Source organism: Rhea pennata, chromosome 29, assembly GCF_028389875.1.
Source record: "Rhea pennata isolate bPtePen1 chromosome 29, bPtePen1.pri, whole genome shotgun sequence".
Taxonomy (NCBI): domain Eukaryota; kingdom Metazoa; phylum Chordata; class Aves; order Rheiformes; family Rheidae; genus Rhea; species Rhea pennata.
In genome coordinates, this window is record NC_084691.1 from 4,258,083 (window position 1) to 4,278,364 (window position 20,282).

The 20,282-nt window shown below is 58.1% G+C and overlaps 2 protein-coding genes across 5 annotated transcripts; both read left to right on the top strand.

Annotated features, from left to right (window-relative positions):
- Positions 1 to 1,196: 1,196 nt before the first annotated feature.
- Positions 1,197 to 4,471, top strand: ANKRD33 (ankyrin repeat domain 33). Its single transcript, XM_062597105.1, has 4 exons — positions 1,197 to 1,505; positions 1,937 to 2,066; positions 2,882 to 3,022; positions 3,699 to 4,471. Exons 1-4 carry the CDS (start codon positions 1,197 to 1,199, stop codon positions 4,469 to 4,471), a joined length of 1,353 nt encoding a protein of 450 aa, XP_062453089.1.
- A 4,522-nt stretch (positions 4,472 to 8,993) lies between these two features.
- On the top strand, positions 8,994 to 19,838 carry ACVRL1 (activin A receptor like type 1). Of its 4 annotated transcripts, none has more exons than XM_062597186.1 (10): positions 9,450 to 9,473; positions 11,082 to 11,369; positions 14,956 to 15,026; positions 15,820 to 16,044; positions 16,163 to 16,368; positions 16,446 to 16,545; positions 16,741 to 17,253; positions 17,325 to 17,522; positions 18,501 to 18,631; positions 18,972 to 19,838. In XM_062597186.1, the coding sequence occupies exons 2-10, from the start codon at positions 11,359 to 11,361 to the stop codon at positions 19,104 to 19,106; spliced, it is 1,590 nt and encodes a 529-aa protein (XP_062453170.1). In that variant the 5' UTR covers positions 9,450 to 9,473; positions 11,082 to 11,358; the 3' UTR covers positions 19,107 to 19,838. The 4 variants fall into 4 exon arrangements, with proteins under 4 accessions (XP_062453169.1, XP_062453170.1, XP_062453166.1 ...); XM_062597184.1 differs by lacking the exons at positions 9,450 to 9,473; positions 11,082 to 11,369 and adding an exon at positions 14,370 to 14,827 and having other exon boundaries at positions 16,741 to 16,887; positions 16,978 to 17,253; XM_062597185.1 differs by lacking the exon at positions 11,082 to 11,369 and having other exon boundaries at positions 8,994 to 9,473.
- The last annotated feature ends 444 nt before the right edge of the window (positions 19,839 to 20,282 follow it).

A 20,282-nucleotide genomic window follows, 5' to 3' on the forward strand; every position in this document is an offset into this window, starting at 1 on the left:
CAAAGCAGCACCAGGTGAAGGGCATCTGGTGGGGACAGGCCTCAAATGCACCACGCAGGGGGTGAGCACAGGAGTTTATTTAATTCGCATGCACGGTGGTGGCTGCCTGTGGCACTTGCAAGAGCAGCAATTGCTTGTGTCCCCGTGATCAGCAAATTCACCTATCTAAAAAGGGGTGCTGGAAATACCCCCCCCCCCCCTCCAGGGGCTTTTTGATGGGGGTGGTGCGTGCTGTGCTGAGGTGAAACAGGTATAAAAATACTGCAGTAGAAGGGCAGCAGCTTCTCAGCTAAAGATGCCAAAGCCTGCCCAAGCAGTCCTGATCCTGCTCAGGATGGATGGAGCCATTTTAAGCAGCAGTTTAAATTAAGATACCTTGGCTAGCTAAGCCCATGTTAATGTGCAGCTTGTGACAGCTTAGGTGCTCAAAGGCCATCACAGGACCAGAGAGAAGCCTTTTTCCATGCTAAAAAGGGGGTGAACTTTCCACTGGCTGTGGAGTCTTACAGAGCTCTTCTCCCTGGTCTGAGCAGCGATGACACCCAGCCAAAGAGGGACTTGCATGGAGGGTCTGAGCAGCCCCAGGTAAGAGCAGGGTGTTAAGAGCAGGACACCCCTCACCCAGACACCTTCTGGCTCTGGATTTTTAAGGGGGGTGGGATAATTTAATGAAATTGCTAAGATTTCTCTCTCATGGCTGTCATTAGTTAATGGTTGGGTTCTGTTTAGAAAATTATCTCAACCCTACGTGCTTGGCTAGATGCTGCTACACAGGGTTCTGCTCTGGTCGTGAGTTTATCCAGATTTTGAACTCTTGTGATATCCCCTTGTTTTCCCTGCTCTGCACTGTAGATAATGCTCTCAGGAGCGATCTGCCTGCTCTCTGACTCTAACTCTGCATAAGTCCTGCAGCATCCAAGCTCTTGATGCAAGCATTTGAAATGGGGAGAGAGTTAAGGTTTAAATGCATTTTGTCCCAGAGGCTGGGAAGTGACTGGCCCGTTGACGTTCGCTGAGATTTCACAGCCGGGAGAGAGGAGCCTGGGCCTCGCGTGGTTCCCAGGCGCTGCTTTGTGTTTGCGCAGCAGGGAGTGAAAGGTTCAGAAGTGCCCACGGCCTCTCTGAGCAGGGGAGACGCTTCTGGCCCAAGGCAGGGCTTGGTGCCAAGCTGGACTTGCTCCCTCTGAATGGGCCGGATGACAGATGAATGTGGTGGAAGAGAACAAGCTGCAGACCCTGCTCCAAGCCTGGATGCCTCTGACCCAGAGTTGCACTATGAAGAGGAGGAAGATGAGTCAAGTGAGGAGTCTGAGTCCTCAGATACCAGCAGCATCTTCTCTGATGACTCTGTCTACCCTTGCTACGAGCTCTCCGTGAGGGCTGACGGTGGTGAGGATCTTAGCCTCTACCAGTGCTGCCTCAGAAATGATGCCAAGCTGGTGCAAGAGAAACTGGAGCGTGGGGTAAGCAGGCAGGAAGCCATGGAGCTGGACATCAATGGGAGGGTAAGTGATGGGGTGCCAGACATGTGCAGGCACTGGGGGACCTTGGCAGAGATGTGGTGACTAGAAAGAGGATTTTCCAGGAACAGGCAAATTCTGAAGAATGGCCACTGCTAAAGCAGATAGAGCAGGAGGCAGGATGCTGGGTTGAAATGCTGGGGAAGCAAGTCAGACTTGAGGGACCAGTGAGCTGAGCCATCCATGGGTTGTCCTGGTTTTGCACCAGTCCTCAGAGTGGGCCCAGGTGCCCCCAGTTTTCTCACATTATCAGCTGTTTTCCCATGCTGGCTTAGGGTGGAGGGGGAAAAAAAAAGAGAGACTAGGACTGTAGGAGCAACGTGCAGGGCTGGGAGAAGGTCATGGCTGCGGAGAACATCATGGTGGGGAGGGCAGTGTGACAACAGCCTTGGATCTTACTGCTGCCTCCTCTCCAGAATGGACTGATGGTTGCCTGCTACAAGGGCTTTATGGATATTGTGCCTCTGCTGAGAAAATGCCCATATATAAATATCAACCATCAAGATAATGATGGGAACACGGCGCTGATGATGGCAGCTCAAGCAGGTAGGCACCATGCTAAACCCAACCTACTTTGTATGTGACAGCTCATGTTGAGACTTCTCTCAAGAAGCACCATAACCCCCTACATTTCCCCTCCGAGGGCCCTAAAACAAACAGTCATGGAGTTCATAGTCCTAAGAAAAGTGACTCACCCTATCCAGGTTCATGGTTTCTTATGTTAGCACAGCTTTAAAAATTGGTAGCTTCTGCAAAAGTGGAGGTTCTTACAGTAATGTTCTCTTGGCCATGCAATTTGTCCTGCCTGATTAATTGTTTCTAGCAACAGAAATAGTGATTGAGCCAGACCCTCAGCTCAGCTAATGCAACAGCTCTCCAATAAAGCCAAACCAGCTACAGTGATTTACATCAACAAAAGGTCTGAGCTGATAAATTGCACATTTAGGGACTGAATCTTCTGTCACAGTTTTATGTATTTTTCTCCTTACAGCAGAATAATGCTGCTCCCTTTGGCATAAGTCCTTGTTGATTAACCCCAGAGGGAAAAAAAGTAAGATCTAAAAATGGGGATCACATTTTATTCCTACTTTCTGTATAGTTGTTGGAATTGGTGATTTTTGCATTGCTGGATTCTTTCCCATTTTATCGGCTCAAAGCAGCTGGTGAGCTAACAATGTTCTCTGCATTTCATTACCTAGGCTTTTAAAAAATAAAACAATCTTTTAGGTCCAGTTCCCTGTAAGTTACTGCATGTCTTCATAAAATGTAGTTGCTAAACATTTTTTCCTGTAAGTAGGCATTAAATAGTTATCACTTGTTAATTGTCAAAACTACAATGCAGCTTCTCTCTGATTGTTAAGGACACATCACAATAGTCAACTATCTGCTGAACTACTACCCAGCTCTAGAAGTCGATAAGAGAGACTTCCGGGGTCTGACCGCCCTGATGAAGGCTGCGGTGCAGGGGAAGAAGGACTGCGTGACAGCCCTGCTCTTGGCTGGTGAGTACTGTTCTCAGATAATTCAAATTTCTGGGTAAGATTTTTTTTTTTTTTTTTTGCAGACATGAACATCCTCATGAAAGGAGTTGGTTTTTACTTTGACATCTCATGGATGCCTCCTCTCTGGTTAAATGTGGCAACTGTCTTGCTGTCTTTTCATGCGTTCTTGTAAGATTAGAAACGATGCCTTTGTGGAAAAACATGGGGGTTTTGCACTGGTGCTTTCTTGCTGCAAGGTTTAAGCGAGCATGAGGACTTCATGCCTATCTTGTGATTCGCTAGGCACGCTTGGCGTTAGGTGTGGTGTTAGTCTTGAATAGCTGAGAGGTAGCCTGGTCTGCCTGGCTCTGCAGAGAACCGCTCCTGCAGTGAGGAGGCAGCTCTGGCGAGGGCTGCTCCGTCTTTCCTCTGAACTGAGGCCTGGGAGCCCAGGGCCAGCGCACAGCCTGGGTCGTGGCTGACACCTGCTGGTCACTTCCCCTCAAATGCTGGGCTTTGAACTTGGTTCCAAAACTTTTTAGATGAAACATGGGTTTTCCTGTGGGTGGTTTCTTTGTTTGTGTTTTTCTTTGTGTTGCTGTTTCCCTCAGCTGCAGCGAGGCAGCTTGTGCCTGCGTTCTGGTCTGGGGCGCTTTCTGATGTGCCGTGATGTCTCTTTGCATCCTGGTGTTCTCAGGAGCTGACCTGAAAGCGGTGGACCACATCAAGGGGAAGACGGCCAGGGACTGGGCAGCGCTCACAGGGCGCTTTGAGACGATTGCTCACATCCGGAACCTCCTGCAGCGCCCACGGGCAGAACAGTTCAGCAGCCGGTACCTGCCAGAGTGGCCAGCCTTGGCCGAGCTAGTGGCCAAGGCTGTGAGCCCAAAATCCAGAGGTGAGAGGCTGTCGGAGAAGATCCGGTCTGCATTCACCTTCAATTTCCCCCATGACCCTGAGGAGGATGGTGTGATGGACCACATGGTCAGGATGATCACCTGCCTAGCCAGTCCATTTGTAGCCACTGCTTGCCAAACCATCTGCCCCAACAGTCCCCCAGAAGTAGGCAAGCACAGACTGTCTGTTCCAGAGATCCTCAAGGAGTACACGCCAGACCGGGACCCTGAGTCAGAAACCAGCTCATGCTCTGGTGCTGGGGGATCCTCTTGCAACAGCCAAGTTGTGTCAGAGATCAGGCTGCTGTCAACCTATCAACCTGTCACTGGTCTCAGGAGCTTCCTACCCTGGAGGCTGTTGTGGAGGAACAGCATCTTCCCTGGAGACCAAATCCCTAAAATCAAACTGACCAAGTCTTCCTCCCCACCTGCGTGCAAGGAGAAGAAGCGACGCTCAAGGGACAAGAAGCTACTGGAACCACCCAAGTGGCGATACAAGGAGCTGAAGGAGGAGAAGCGAGCAGCTGAGGAAGCATCGGGTGGGAAGAAAAAGAAAGGGAAGAAGAAGCCCTAAGCAGAGAGCTTAGGTGCTAGGGCAAAGCAGTCCCAGACAGTCCCCTTGGACCTGCTCACTTCATTCTGTTGTTGGGCAGGAAGGTTGTGCTGGGCACGTCCCCAGAGGAAGGATGCGAGTGGAGACATCTGAGAGGTAGACACTGCACATATGTAGCCAACCCAAGTCAGCTGAGATCCCACCCAGCCCCTACCTCATTCTTGGTACTGTATCTCCCAACATCCCGCTCAGGCTCCTGTTCTCTTTTGCCTCCAGGGTGCTAGCCCAGAGCTGGCACTTTGCCTGCTGTTAATGTTAGGCTCCAAAGTGCTTTGGCTCTGCCTTGCTCAGCAGCACGATGCTTTCAAGAAGCTGGAGGTTCTCAGGTGGTACGCTCGGGTGCCTGGCAAGGCCCATCAGTGCCTGTGCACCTCGGTTTTGGGGTCCTGAGGCACAGTGTGCTGCAGAGACGGCTCCTGGGGCATGAACAACCGTGATTAAAAGTCTGCGTGGAAATAGGAGTTGCGACCAAGAGACAGGGAATGCTGAACTGAGAGGGAGGAAACGGATTTGTTGTCCCTGGGTCTCCTACATTATTGTTTGTAATAGAGCAAGGTTGATTTTTGAGCCTGCTTCCTCGTGGACAGGGCAGGAGGCACCTTGCAGTGATGCTGCGGGTGCAGGTTGCTCCTGACGCTGCGGCAGCCCGGCTGCCCCTTTGGGCAGGCTCTTCGCTCGCTAGCACCTCGCTTGCTCTGCTGCTTTGGGCTTGTGACAAACGAAGAGAGCAAGTCTGTGACAGAAGGGGCTATTTTTCTTTTTTTTCTTTTTCTTTTTTTTTTCTTTTTTTTTTTTTTGCCTCTTTGATCTTACTGAGATCTTGATCTTGCAGACGGTGATGGAACGTGACTGTGTAAACTTAAAATGGAAGTGGTTGCCATGTTAACAGCATTGATTTAATGAATAAACCTTCGGGTTGCTTGTCATGCTGGCAGTAACGCTTTACCCTTTCTGCTACCGTTTTGTGTCCGGGGAAGCGAAACGTTAACCTCACCCCTCCTGTTTATTCCCAGCTTGCGGACGCACAAGCGGAGGCTCAGCGAGGGCAAGCATCTCGCGTCCCACCGCGGCAGATACGAGCCCCAAGCACCAACGTGCACGACCCTTTTTGTTTTTTAAGGCACGGGCTGAAAGTAGAGCCCAGGAGCTCTTGCGGGCTTCGTGGCTGGCTGCCTCGGCTCCTGTCCAGCGTGGGGGACCGGGGCTGGACATGGAGCACCTTCACCGAGGAGGTCCTGAGGGCGATGGGAAGGAGAGGGGCAGGCTGCCTGCAGCCCCTGCCCAAACTGGGGTCAAAGCGCTGTGAATGTAGAGGCCAAAAGGCAGCAGAGAGGTTCCCCAGCCCCCCGGGTGGGGGGAAACGGGGACCCCGAGCGGCGCCTTAGGGCTCTCTGTCCCAGGGCAGCGGCATCCGCGCAGGGGACGGGGCTACCAGCTGCTCTGGGAAAATCGCTCCTTTTCAAAAAATAATAATGATGATGATGTAGATGCTGGTTTCCCCCCAAGGCACCTGGGAGGAGGAAGTAACGTGCGCTGGCCGCTGCGAGCGGAGGGTTCCCCTTGCCCGGGAGGGTTTGTCCCGCAGGGAAAGCGGCTCCTGCCCGCCATGGGGGGGTAGGAATCCCCACCCCCGGTCCGTGGGGTGACCCACGGTGGGTCCAAGGCCCCGGGGGGGGGGATCGGGGCTGCCTGTGGGGCGAAGCCGCGGGCTGCGGCGGCAGGGCCTGCTGTCATGGCGGCGCCCCCCCCCCAACCAGGGCCCGTTGCTAGGCAACGTGCTGCGGCCTAATCGCCTCCACGGAGCCTGCGTGCATGGCGGGGGGGGGGGGTGCAGCGTGGTTTTAGGCCGAAAAGGGGCACGGTGGGAGATGCTGGGAGATGAGGTGTGGGCGAGGGAAGGGGCTGTTCTCCAGGGGCAGGGAGTAGCCATTTCTGGCCTGGCATCTGGGTCAGAACAGGCCGGCGCTGCCCCGCGAGGGGTCTAGGCAGCCCCGTGCCATCCCTCGCCACTGCTGAGGAAGCCTGTCTGTGTTTGATTGCACGCTGGGGCAGTCTTTTGTCAAATATTCACTGATCATTTTTATTATTTTTATTTTTTGCCCCCTCCTCAGCTCAAGCGTTCGCACCGCAGACGCGTCCCAGCCGCGTGGCCCTTGCTGGCGGTCCCGAGTCGCTGCGGTTCCCCCCCGGCTCTGCCTCCTTCCCCCTTCCTGCCTCACTTCCTTGCTGCACCACTGGAATTTAGGCACAAGGACTTTTAGAAGGTTTTATATATAAAAAAAAATGTATTTATTCCCCCTCCCTAGCGAAGATCACGTTCAAAAACTGCGGTTTCCCCAGCTTGGCTTTCCTTTAGAAGACAGCAGCGGAGCGGAGCAGCCGGCTTCGGGCCTCCGTTGGGAGCCCGCACGTGGGAGGAAGGTCGCCGCAGCGGTTGGCTGGCGAGGGCGAAATTCCTGACCGCGGTTATAGGCATTTGCATGTTGTGCTGAGCTTCTGTGGCCGTCCTGACCTTCCTGCTTCTCTCCCTTTGGGCCTTCTAGCTGGATCCCGCCGCGAGCGCGGGTCTTGATCCTCCACGCGCCGATGCTTCGGCTCCTCTGGCGCTCCGGATGACCACGACCGAAGCGCCTCAAGCCAGGTACGGACAAGCCCGTGCAGGTACAAGCCCCTGTGATTTGCACTAGCTTTAGTGATTTGCTCGCATCCGTGAAACGTATCAGTGACACAAGAGCTGTCCAGGAATAACTCCGGGAGGGGCGGCCTGCGAGTCAGATGGCCGAGATCCGCGCGCAGGAGCAAAGATGGTTAATGCGATAAAGCGTCTGCAGGCACAGACTTCCTCTCCCGTCGGCACAGCAGACAGCCCTCTCCTATCTGATGGAAACTGCCCGTTTCCCATGCACGGACGCCAGCTCCGCAAAATTCCTTCCGCCTCCGCCCCAACCCCAGACTTGCAATGGGACAGGAATCTCACAATAAATAAGAGTCTTTCATGGACGAGGCCACAAATGAAGGTCATTCCTGTTTCATTCTGATTTTGTGCTACTGTTTGTTTAACTTCTTAGATCACAGGCGGTTTGTAAGATGGTGGAGGAATGGTAACAAGCAAGACCTCAAAACTGTATGTATAGGTACAGAGCTGTGCTTACGCTTTCCTAGTCCAAGAGCCAGGGAACCTGTCCCAGCCTTAGAGAGGGTCAAGGAGTGCAGTTTGGGTTCGTGATGAAATGAGGAAAGGAGAGGTAAATCGGATCCTGTAACTTCATTGTGAAAGAGGATGTAATGCCAGCCCGAGTGTTGCTGGCTCCCTCCTCCAACCAACCCAAATAAGCTGGTCAAGAAGTCAGGAAGAAGCAGCTGGGAGACAGCTAGAAGCCAGGAGGAAGGCTCTGGGAACGTGTCAGAGGAAGAAGAGGGGGGATGGAAGCAGTGTGAAGCAGCTGAACCTGGAATGGCGAAAAGAACGAATCTAAAACGGCAAAAGGGGAAGCATCGCTTCCGCTCCCCGAAGCCCGCGCTGGCCACACGTGGCGTCTCGGGCAAGGAGCTGCAGGGCCAGCTGGGGCAGCAGGAAGTACCCCATCCTCCCGCCGTGGGAATGTCACTGGGGTTAATGTCCCAACGCGTGCTTATATGGCTGTGTGGTCTCAAGGGCGACGTTGCAGTGTTTAGCATCTCAGCATATCTTGCAGTGATAGCATCTCTCACCCTGGATGGGAGCTACCTTTTACCGAGGACGTGCCTCATAGTGGACACCTATCAAACCCCTTTGATCCATGCCAGCCCAGCTCTGCTCCTTTTGGTCACCGCTCATGGACAGCGCATAGCATCCTTTACAGGGCCACCCTTCGACAGCACTCCCCACCCACTGTCACATTAGGTCCAGGAGCCCCTGTCCTCTGACATAGCTGCCCAAAAGTCCTGCCAGGACACTGTGGCCAGCACTCAATGACTGGGAAGTCTCTCTGCAGTAATGCTCCCTTCCCTGTACTGGGGCAGTAGGACAAACCCTGGGACCAGGAGGAGGAGGATGACCAAACCCTCCTCTCTTCCCTCCCATCCCTGCATCTGGCTCGTGCTGGAAGTGCATGCTGATGCCGTACCCACACCAGCCCTTGTATCTCTATGGACCATTCGTAACCCAGGTACAACCAAATCAACCAGCTGTTTTTCTGCCAGGCGCAAAGGTCTTTAGATGCTCATGGAAGGAACATGATGGATGCTGCCTTGTCTGCATGCAGCTCAAGTGGTTGTTTCTTGTTTGAAAGTTGGGAAAGTAAGAGAAAGCTCCTGACGAAGGACAGGGTGAGAGGAATGGGACGAGGGAGAGCAACCAGGATGAAGCTGGGGCCCGGTGTGTGCGGGAGGAAGGGAGGCTGGATGTGGATGTGTGCTCAGCAATAGGAAATGCTTTATTAGCTGGGAGTGGTGGAGAAAAGCCAGGCAGGAAGAGGCAGTAATAAGAAACATTTTTTTTGACTTCTCCCACATCCAGATCACAGAGCGCTTGCCAAACTGCTGCATTCGGACAACAGGGACGTGGAGCGGAGCCCCTGGGGTTCAGACGGGAATTGAGACTCGCCGCCCTGTCCCCAGCTGGGACGGGTGACGCTGTGGCTGGGGTTTACACGAGAGCCCACGCTCTGCCCCGTCAGCCTCCCGTCTGCAGCGCTGGGAAGGTCGGTGTGCAGCGGGGAGGGGAGGGGAGCAGACCCATGAAGCTACTCCAGGCCAGAGTGCACGGCACGGAGGAGAGCTGCCCAGGGTGAGCCAAGTGTGTCTCCTCCGAGCGTTGGACTTGGGCTCAAGACGAAAGGATCGCATCTGGGACAGTGTTGCCCAGGCCTTGCTGGTGACAAAGAAGAGAAGAAGTGCGGAGCTGGAGTCAGGCAGCGCTCTGCATGCCCGTGGGACCGGCTGGCGAAGGCAGATGCTGCCCAGGGAAGGGGCAGAGCTGTAGGTGAGTTGGAAAGCGCTGCGTGTTCTCGGGGTTTGGATGGTGGTGAGGCTGCTGTCCAGAACAGAAAAAGGAGTCACGAGGAGCTCAGAGCTGAAGTAGATCCACATGGGACAGAAATCAGAACATCGCTAGTTCAAACCAGTCAAGGATTGAGTCTGCGTTCGCAGCTCCTTCCAGCCTCTGGCTTGGTGCTGGCTCTCTCCATTGCTTGCTAAAACGGGCTGTTCCTCTGGGTCTTCCTTTCATTACCACAAAATTTTCATCACCTTTTAAGAGTCAAATCTACTGCCATCCACATGGGTCATTTGCTGCTTAGTATGGAACAGAGTCTAGCCTCAGATAAATGAATCCGGTCCTGGAGCAATGGCAGCAAAATCAGAGGCTTTTCCTCTTGATTTGCACTAGCGTATCTGAGATCAGAATTTGGCCCTATTTCCATTGCAGTTGTTAGGACACAAGTTTACTTCAGGTAATGGAGGAATCTGGACTTTGGCAAAGTCAATAGCATAAATATGGATTTACACCAGTACAGGCAATGACAGGATCTGTCCCCAGATCCTCATTAAAGAGCTGAAATAGTATATGGCTTCTAACAAGAACCTGGAACTGAAAGACCGTAGTAGAGAGTTGGAAAACAGTAAACATGAGTGTATTTTTAAAAGGCATGAACTAAAATGAGGGAAAGTTCAAAACTCTGGCTAATGACTCAAAATGACAGAGAAAAGAAGCAGTTAGAAGGCAGCAACATGATATGATATCTCAGCACAACACAGTTTCTGCAAAGCAAAACTGTATTTTGCTAACATACTTTCTAAAAAAGAGCGGGCAAGGAAGAGCTAACAGACGTGATTTATTTTGACTTTCAGAAAGATTTTTTTACAAGGTTTGTCCCAAAAGGCTTTGAGGTAAAAAGCTATTGGAGTCAGACAGCAGCTAAGAGACAGAGAGCAAGGACTAAGAAAAATGGTCAATTTTCACCCGATCAGGAAAAGCTAACGGCAGAGACCTCGCACTGTGCTGGAGGGGACAGGGCGGTTCGGTAGCTTCAACCAGCCAGGAAGGAGAGGCAGAGAGGAAAAATCTGCACAAAATGTTAAATTGCTTAACAGAGTCAAGCCACTGAGGTGCTTTCAACAGCCTAAACCAGAAAAGCAAATTGGCCAGTTAGAATAACTGGAGCAACTCAGACACCTTTCTGAGGTATAAAATGAGCTGTATCGGTGCAGGAAAGACTCTGGAGGAGAGCTTGACCTCGGCTCCTTGGGCTGCACCAGCTATCGAAGCTAATGAGATTTTGCAGATACAAAGGCAGCTCTGGGATATGGTGTTGTCAGATCAGTGAAGCAGCTGCTGTTGGGAGGAAGGGCTCAATTTTCAGAGCAAAGTGCCTAGAGAGAAACCTGATTTTTTGCGGTTTGGGGGCTCTGAGACATACTGCAGGGACTTTTTTAAAGCTTGTGGCATGCATAAATGTTATAAAAGGGTCATGCTAACAAAACTCTCCTTTGCCATTCTCTGGATGAGTAGATTGATGGAATATCAGCATTGTTTTCCTGTTTCTCTAACAAATTAACTTCTAAGTTTGTGTGTCTCTTGTTCGTGGTGCAGCGATCGCCGTGGGTGCTGGCAGGGCCAGGGCAGCGCCGTGCTGCCTCCCTGCAGCCCGTCGGGGCAGGTTGCTGCGGCCAGCCTTGTTCTGTCCCGTGCCAATGCCCGCACCGCACGTGGCAAGCTGCGTCTGGTCTGAATCAGACCCTGCATCTGAGTGTCATCTCAACTTAACATACAACCCTTCACTCTAAACGCTGCCTTCCCCTGAGTGCCTGCTGCACCCGAGTGCTTCGGAGGAGGAAAATCTCTCTACTGATGCCTGACCGATTCTGTGATGATGGGGAGGTGAGAGTTGCAGTCCTACTGACTCTGAGGTGCTTCAGACCCAGCCCTTCGCACCTGCAACCTGCTTTGCCAAAAGCCTGCGCGCGCGGCTCTTTCCTCCTCTCCGTCTCTGCATGCTGCAGCGGTGCTTGCGCTGTCAGGCTGCGCCCGTCCTGCAGCAGTGTTTTGGGCTAGCAAGAGGGTCTCTGTGGTGGCTGATTCCCTGCGAAAAGAGTAGCGAATAGGGAACTGAGTCATGAAGTGCATCCTGCTATTAAGAAAACTCCCAGCAGCAGCAATAACCGCAGAGGAGAGAGGAAGTGCTGAGACTGTAAAGCAGAAAGCAGTGCAAGGGCCACTCTGCAGAGCCAGGCTGCTGAAGGGCAGGGGCGCGCGGCTAAGCGCAAGGAGAGACATTAACAGGGTATTTGTCACCATAGCAGGAGAGAGTTCCTCTGAGATAAGGCAGGATGGATAAGGCTCGCTCAGCCGGGAGCGTGCAGGGGCAGCTGGCAGGTACTGCAGCCCCGTTCCTCCGCTCGCCCCGAGGCATGAGCCTGGTGCATCCCGACTCCCCGAAATAAAGCGGTGGTGCCCCCGCTGCCGAGCAGGGCTGGCCGGACCCTCGCGGGGGAGCGGGGCCGGAGGGCGGAGGGGAGGCCGCGGCGCGTCTGCACGGCCCCGCTTCCCCGGGGGCTCCGCGCCCCCGCCAGCGCGCAGAGCAGCCCCTCCCTGCCGCACGCAGCTTCCAATTTCAAAGGTTTGGGCGGTGGTGTGTTTTGCACTCGTTTTTTTTGCTAAAAGCATATTCCCAAAGGGCTTTGGCAGAGCCCTGCATTACAATATGACCAGACAGGGCACGCAGCAGTAATCCCTCTGTGCCCAGCGTGCATTAAGGCTGTTCTGGAAACCTTCGGAGCCCATCCCAGGGTTTAACCATGCAAAGAAATAACTGCTGAGAAGAGCAAAAAATGTCTTCCTTACAGTGCTATTTGCCAGGAGTGTTCACCATGTCCCGCTTCCCAGGGCACGGAGGGAACGAGCCGCAGCTTTCACCTTCCCGGGAGGCCCCGTTTCCAGCTGGTCCCGTGCTCCGAGGACTACTGGCATCACCTGGCACCGTGTCTCCTGCTGCCTCCTGTGTGCTCGCTCTCTCCTACAGCTTCCCAACCTGTCCCTTAACTTCTGTGTCTCTATTCAGTCCCAGGGAAATTCTTCCTCGCAAGGGCTAGCTCTTACTCAAGATGCTTCTGGCAGGCCAGCGCCCTGGGCAGCAGTTTCAGTAGTTTTCAGTGACTTCAATGCAGAAGACGCTGAAATGCTGCTGGTGGTGCCGGTCGGAGGTGCTCACCCATCCGCGTTGTCTGTCTGGCCCCAGCGCCCCGCTGGTACCTCCCTTTGCAATGGGATGCTCCAAAGCTTTTTTTATTCTCTCTGTATCATTGATGATCTTACAAATCTTTAAGGATGAAAAGATGCAAAACTGCAGTGACTTCCTGCCATTGATCCTTTTGGACCTCGCGACTTGGGCTCAAAATGTTGCTCTGGGCACGAGGAGTGTCTGTAAGCTGCAGCTTGAATGTGTGTGTTGGAAGGACGAGGAAGGGAGGGAGGAAGGCTCTCGGCTGAGCTGCTTGGGTTCGGGTTGCTGCCTTGGTCTGTATCAGAAATGGTTGTCCTGGGTGGGCCTGGGTTAAGATTTGATTTTATTTACAGACTATTTGGTTTTGTCACGTATATTGCAATATTTTGGGTGAGGATTGTACTGCATCTAACAGCAAAAATCCTGTGGGCTTCTAATGAGGCAGAATTTTACTCACTGTGCTTTACTGGAAGTTCCCTCCTAAGAGGGAATTCGCTGTATGGGAGTCTCAGCTTCTGTGTGAAAAAGATAGATTTTGTAGCTGTCCTCATTGTGGAGAAAAACAAGGCAGAGAAAACGTGCCCAAGAGCACCCCAGAGGCTGGTGAAGCGGCTCTGTCCCAGCTAGCGCCAGGGTGTTGGCAGGGAGACCCGCGGCTGCGGGGCTGGCAAGACTCGTGCGGCAAGGGGCTCGGCAGCGCGGAGGGCGCAGGAAACCAAATCCCCGGCTTTTGGAGCAAAGCTCCCTTTGGAAAGAACCAGGGATGGGCGCTGGGCTCAGCGCAGCGGGGGCTCGGGCCGCTGGGCACGGCCGGCTGCTTTGGGCGCAATCCGGCGCCCGGATTTCCCCGGGGTTGGCGCTGGGCATTTTCCGCTGGGGCCGCCTGTCTGTCTGTCCAGCCCACGACCCAGCCGTCCTCCAAACGCGCCGAGCATCGCGGCGGCGATTTCCCGGCTGGCAGGGCACCACTCCAGCTGCGGGAGCCGCCGGGCGCCCCGGAGCGGCTCTGGCTCTTGCACCCGCCCTCCAGCCCCTCGGGAGCTTCCTCTCCGCGAGCAGCAACAAAGCGAGCTATTTTAGGGAGGAAAGATCCATTTCATGCTGTGCCGCGGCTGGAGCCACTGGAGGCCTGTCTGGGACAGATATGTATATGTGTATTTATGAGGTCTGTGCTTGCGTGACTGCGTTTCCCCATCAAGGCCAGAATCTAAACAATCTTGATTCCTGTCCTGGCTGCAATGGGCAGGGCGCCTTGAATTGCAGGAAACGGAGCCTTTGGCTTGTTTATGCGAGAAACCCTGGGCGACGAAGCACCAAACGAGGCGGGGCTGGACGTGGAGGCCCGAGGTCTCGGGCGCGTAGAAATAGGGAGAGAAAAGCGGGGAGATGCCTGCGGGGTGAGGCCGAGGGGAGGCGAGGGGCAGGGGTGAGATCCAGCCTCCATCGTGTTTGCCTTGGCTGAAGTTTGTTACAAGGAAGCATTAAAAAACAAAAAACAAAAAACAACAAAACCTTCCCCAGAGGAGCAGCTGGGAAACTTTTGGCTTCCCGCAATGACTCCGCTTGGGTCATTGATAAGCTCGGAACAAAAATGTCAAATCTCCGCGGCCCGCTGCCGGGGGCCGGGTCCAGCGCAGCCGGCGGCTGGGGCGCGCGAGCCGGGCCGGGGGGCTTTGGGCTCGCGGCCGTTCCCGCCCCGCAGCTTGTCGGAGCTACCCGGGGCTTGCGTTTTTGCCGTGAAGTTGGAAGACGCTGAAATAGAAATTGTTAGATTAAAGGAAGGTCGCTGGAGCCGTGTGGGCGCAGCCGGGTCCCCGCTCGCCGGCTTTCCCACGGCGGCTCTCCCGGCTTTGGGGCGCTGCCGGAGCGCGATGCCCCCCGTTACGGGGAAGCGCGCTCGCGAATTCCTCCGTGCGCACGTGTCCGCCGATCCCAGGGAATTGTTCTCAGGAAGGGGTGGTAACCTGGACGTCCGGAGCCAAATTCCACTCGGAGCGAGCACATCCTACCTAGCGCCGCTTCCCTCCCGGCCGATCGCCGTTGGACGCAAGGGCTCCCGCTTCCTTCCCCAGCCCGTCGCACGGCCCCGGAGCGGCGGCAGGGCACCCGGCGATGGGTCCGCGGCGAGGCGCCGCGGCCGGCGTGCCGTCCCCGGCGGCCTGCTGGGGCCCGCGGCGTCCCCGGGAGCAGGGCAGCCGCGCCGGGCGGTGAGGCTGAGCCGTTCTCCGCATCTGTTTTCTGCAGAAAAATGCCCCGAGGAGCCGCCGGGACGGTGCTGCTGGCGATTCTGACCGTTTCGCTGAGCTTTGCCGATGGTGAGTAGCAAAACCGTGCAAAAAATTACCCCGGGGCCTGATGCTTTCTCGGTTTGTGTCCGTCTCCGGCCGGCATCTGCAGCCGCCCGCCCCCCGGCCGGTCCCCGTCTGGCTGCCCTCGCCCTGAACTTGCTGATTCCAGGCGGGATATTTTCGCCCAAAAGGGCAGGGCTATATCGAGCGGCAGGAATGCAGCCGGGCCGGCCCGCGCGGATCTCACCAGGCCATCGCCGCCCTCCACGCCGCGCCGGCCCCGCTGCTGGGGAAGCACCGGGGGGACGATCCCAGCTTTGGAGCCCTGCTCCCGAAATGCATCCCGCCGGGCAGCCGCGGGGTGCCCGAAGCCGGAGGGCAGGCGGTTCCCGAGCGGCGCGCGGCGCTTGCGGCTGCAGCCGAGCCCTCCGGGACCCCGCGCAGAGCCGGGTGCTCCAAAGCTACCTCGGCTCCTGGGAACTGGCCCCCGGGAGCGAGGCTCTCCGAAGGCAGCAGGAGGCCGCTGCAGGCAGGATGCGGCCCCGGCGCTGGCCATCGCGAGCCTAGCCAGTCCTGTTGTTTACTGCTGGGCTCGCTGTCCCTGCTCGCCTCCTGCCCTGCATGCCCCTGGCAAGCAGGGATGCTCCGGATGAGCCGGACCTCTGCGGTCTGGGGTTCGCGCTCTGCAAAGCCGCCCCCGAGCCCTTGGAAAAACATCGGTTACTCCAAAACCACTGGTGCCTGCCCACGGGAGGCTGCTGCGGAGGGAGGCGTCGCCGCCGGCCCCGCAGCGAGCGCGCCCTGTGCTCGCGCCCCACAGACGAGCTGCTCTGCGCCTGCGACGTGCCGCACTGCAACGTCTCCACCTGCTCGGGGAAGGTGTGCTTCGTCAGCAAGAAGAAGGAGGATGGGAAAATCACCCAGAACAAGGGCTGCTTCTCGCAGCACCTGCTGGAGAACTGCCGCGGCCCCGTGATGGAGCACTTCGGCATGAAGTGCTGCCACGCCAGCATGTGCAACGCCGACCTGGAGATCTACCTGCGAGGTAGGACGGGGCCGCGGCGGCAGCGATCGCTGGCCCTGCTGCGCGGCTCCGCGGCCCCGAAGTGGGAGCCGAGCGTCCGCCCGGGCGCCAGCTCCCACCCGGCGTTTCCTCCCGCCAGGCGAAGAGGCACCGGGGAAGGCGCCTTCCCTGCCCAGCCTGCTCCTGCTGATCTTCGTGCCGCTGCTCGCGCTCCTGCTCCTCGCGGCGCTCACGGCGCTCTTCGGCTGGAAGCTGGCCCAGCACCGCCGCGCGGCGGCCCGCAGCCGCGGCGGCGACACCGACCTCATGCTGAAGACGTCCGTGTTGGGAGACAGCACCCTGGAGGTGGGCGAGCCGCCGGGGCGGCGGGCGGGCGCCCCGGAGGCCCCCGGCCTCACCTCGCTGCCGGCCCGGTTTTGCAGGACCTGCTCAGCGACGACTGCACCACGGGCAGCGGCTCGGGGCTGCCCTTCCTCGTGCAGCGCACGGTGGCCCGGCAGATCGCGCTGGTGGAGTGCGTGGGTAAGCGGCTACCCCAAGTCCCCGGCCAGCAGCCCGTGCGTGTGCCGGGCTCCCGTCGCTCCGGCGGTGGCGGCTGCAAAGTCTCGCCCGAGAGGGCAGTTGGGAGCAGAGACCCTGCTGTCCTGGCGCTATTCCCGCGGGAGCCGGGGCCAGCGGGGATGGGTGACGGGGTCCCCCGGGTCTCGCGCCGCGCAGGCAAAGGGCGCTACGGCGAGGTGTGGCGCGGCGTGTGGCACGGGGAGAACGTGGCCGTGAAGATCTTCTCCTCGCGGGACGAGCAGTCGTGGTTCCGCGAGACGGAGATCTACAACACGGTGCTGCTGCGGCACGACAACATCCTGGGTGAGAACCGGCCGGCGGGGACCGGGACCGGGACGGGGACCGGCCACCACCGCCGGCCGCTCCACGCCTCGCTGCTCTCCTGCCCTCCAGGCTTCATCGCCTCTGACATGACGTCGAGGAACTCCAGCACCCAGCTGTGGCTCATCACCCACTACCACGAGCACGGCTCCCTCTACGACTACCTGCAGCGCACGGCCCTGGACAGCGAGACCTGCCTGGGGCTGGCCTCCTCCATCATCTGTGGCCTCGTCCACCTGCACGTGGAGATCTTCGGCACGCAGGGCAAACCCGCCATCGCCCACCGCGACCTGAAGAGCAGGAACATCCTGGTGAAGAGCAACAAGCAGTGCTGCATCGCCGACCTGGGTGAGACGGGGCCGGCGGGGGGCCGGCGGCCGGGCCGCGGGCCGCCGGGCTGACCCGGCGCCTCGCCGCAGGGCTGGCCGTCATGCACTCGCAGGGCAGCGACTACCTGGACATCGGCAACAACCCGCGCGTGGGCACCAAGCGCTACATGGCCCCCGAGGTGCTGAGCGAGCAGATCCGCACCGACTGCTTCGAGTCCTACAAGAAGACGGACATCTGGGCCTACGGGCTGGTGCTCTGGGAGATCGCCCGGCGCACGGCCGTCAACGGTGAGCGGCGGCGCCGGGGCCGCGCGCCGGCAGCTCCCCAGCTGCTCCGCCGCTCGCTCCCTTCCCTTCGCCCGGCAGATTAGCTGCAAATTATAAACACTGTAATCTCGTGTCAGCGCCCGGCTCCCTGATTAAAGGGCCCATTAGGCTCAATCAGCGCCGTGTTTGTTCGGTGCTGATTAGAAAAGCAGCGGCGGCGAGCGCTGCCTGGAAGCCGGCCACGGCGGGAGCGCGGCTCCGCGCGCCGGCCCCCGCCAGCCGCGTGCGGTAACCGCGTTAAGGGAGCCTGGGCGAAGCGGGAGGTGGCCCGAGGTGCTGTCTGGCCTGGGATAATCTCATTGACTGCCCCGGGGCTCCTCTGGATTAAACGTTTACTCCGAATTAGCGAAGCCACGTGCAGGCTGGGACCTTGAGCCGGCAGGTTTTAACCCTTCCGGGAGAAGCGAGAGCCGCTGCAGGGGCTCCGGGGCTGCGCCAGGGGCCGGAGCCCGTGGATGCAGCGAGCTGGGATTAGCTGGGGTCCGGCCTGGGAAGCAGCAGAGGTGCTGGGCTGCGAGGGGGCACCAGGGCACGAAGGCGGTGCTGGAACTGGAGCCAGTCCTGGAGCCAGTGTCAATGCTGGAGCTGGTGCTAGAGCCAGAAGAGCCGGTGCCAGTGTAGAGCTGCTGCCAATGCTAGAGCCAGTGCTGGTGCTAGAGCTGGAGCCAGTCTTAGAGTCAATGCCAGAGCTGGTGCTAGAGCCAGTGTCAGGGCTAAGGCTGGTGCCGCTGCTAGAGCCGGTTCTGGCCCGGCAGAGCGGACCCTGCGCAGTCACGCGACGCAGCGCTGGAGCCGGGGGTTTGTGCCCTGGAGCAGCAGCTGCTGGCTCGGGGCTCCCCTGGCTGCTGGGCTCCAAGCGAGGCAGGTGGTGAGCCGGGGCGATGCTCACGGTCCCCTTCCTCCTCCTCTTCCTCCTCCTCCTCCTCCTCCTCCCCGCAGGCATCGTGGAGGAGTACCGGCCGCCCTTCTTTGACGTGGTGCCCAGCGACCCCAGCTTCGAGGACATGAAGAAGGTGGTGTGCGTCGACCAGCAGACCCCCGTGGTGCCCAACCGCCTCTACTCCAACTCGGTACGACCCGCCGGAGCGGCGCCGGCCGCGGGATCCAGCCACAAAGCACCCGCTTTCCCGGGAAAAACATCCACCGCGAGCCGCGCGCCAACAGCTCCCACCTTTGCATACGGAGCGATTCGGTCTGGACCCGTTAAACGGGACCCGGAGGTGCCGGAGGCGGCGGAGCTGCCGGGCAGCTCCGGCGCCCGGAGGAGCTTTCCCGCGGCGCCTTCCCTGCAAACGCTCGACGGCGGGGACGGGGCGGGGAGGCCGGTGGCAGCGGCGCCCTGCCGGCTCTGCCTGCCCATCAGCTCCCATCAAAGCTTCTTATTTCCCCCTGCTCTCCTCCCTCTGCCAGGTTTTGTCGGCCCTCGCCAAGATCATGAAGGAGTGCTGGTACCAGAGCCCTTCGGCCCGGCTCACCGCCCTGCGGATTAAAAAGACGCTCAAGAAGCTCAGCCATTCCCTGGAAAAGCCCAAACAGGACTATTGAGCGGCCGCAGGAGGCGGCTCCGGCTGCGCCCCGCTGCGGGGAGCGGCCGCCCGCGGCCCCCCGGCCCTTCCCCGCGCACGCCCCAGCGCCTCCGGGGCTCTTCGGGCTTTTTAATTTGAAAAGAAAAAGGAAAAAAAAAAAGGCAACTTTTCAAGCCCGTTTATAAAAATACCCCCTAGATCGGTAACCCGACGCAGGCAGCAGGGCCGTGGGGCCGGGGCTCTGCCCGTACCCGGCTCCTGCCGGCGGTGGCGGCAGCAATTCCCCGGCAGCGCTTGCTCGGGAAGCTCCGTCCGTCCGTCTGTCCCTGCCTCGGCCCGCAGGAGCGCTCGCCGCGGTGCAAAGCTGGCCCAGGCTGCGAGCCCCCTCCGGCCGCCTGGCAGTTCCCGCAGGATGCTGCCCGCTGCTGCCAGCCCGCGCTCTGCTTCTGAGCCCCTTGGGGGTTTTCCATGGCGTTTTGGCATTTTCCATGGGGTTTTGCTTTTTTTCTCAAGCTATTCTGGTGCTTTCCATGCCGCTTTGGTGTTTTCCAAGCTGTCCTGCCGCTTCCCGAGGCATCCCAGCCCATGCCGGCGAGCTCGGTGGCTGCCACGGTGCCTGCAGCCCGGCCCGGCGCCTCGGGCCCTGGTGGACGGGGCAAGGGGGGTCGGCAAGCCCAGCCCACGGCCCTACTCTGTAATTATTTAATTATCAAGATTTAATATATTTAATAAAGGCTGATTTTATCTCCCAGCGGCCGCGAAGCCTGGCCCGCGGGTGCCGAGTGAGGCGGCCGGAGGAGACCCAGCGCCAAGCCCCGGCGACCGCGGTTATTGCTCGCACACGCGGGTGCCGCGGCGGGTCCCCGGCGGGAGCGCGGCGCGGCGCCTGCCGCGGTGTCGGTGATGGCGCGTCCAAGGCGCGCCGGCGGGTCGCGGCTGGGTTTTGGGGCCAATCCCGGCTCTCCCAGGCTTTTTCCAGGGCAAAATCCATCGGGGGGGTGGGGGGGAGCCGCCGGGTTTCTAGGAATCGAGGCTGGAAAGGGCCGTGCGGACGGCGGCGAAGCGCCCAGGGCAGGGCTCGTTTGGGAGCGCGGGGAATCACGGCAGGATGCCGCGGGCTCGCTGCGCCTTATCGGCCGCCCGCTCCGCCGAGCGCGCAGCAGTTTCCTGGCGATAGCGGCCGCAGGCGAACCGC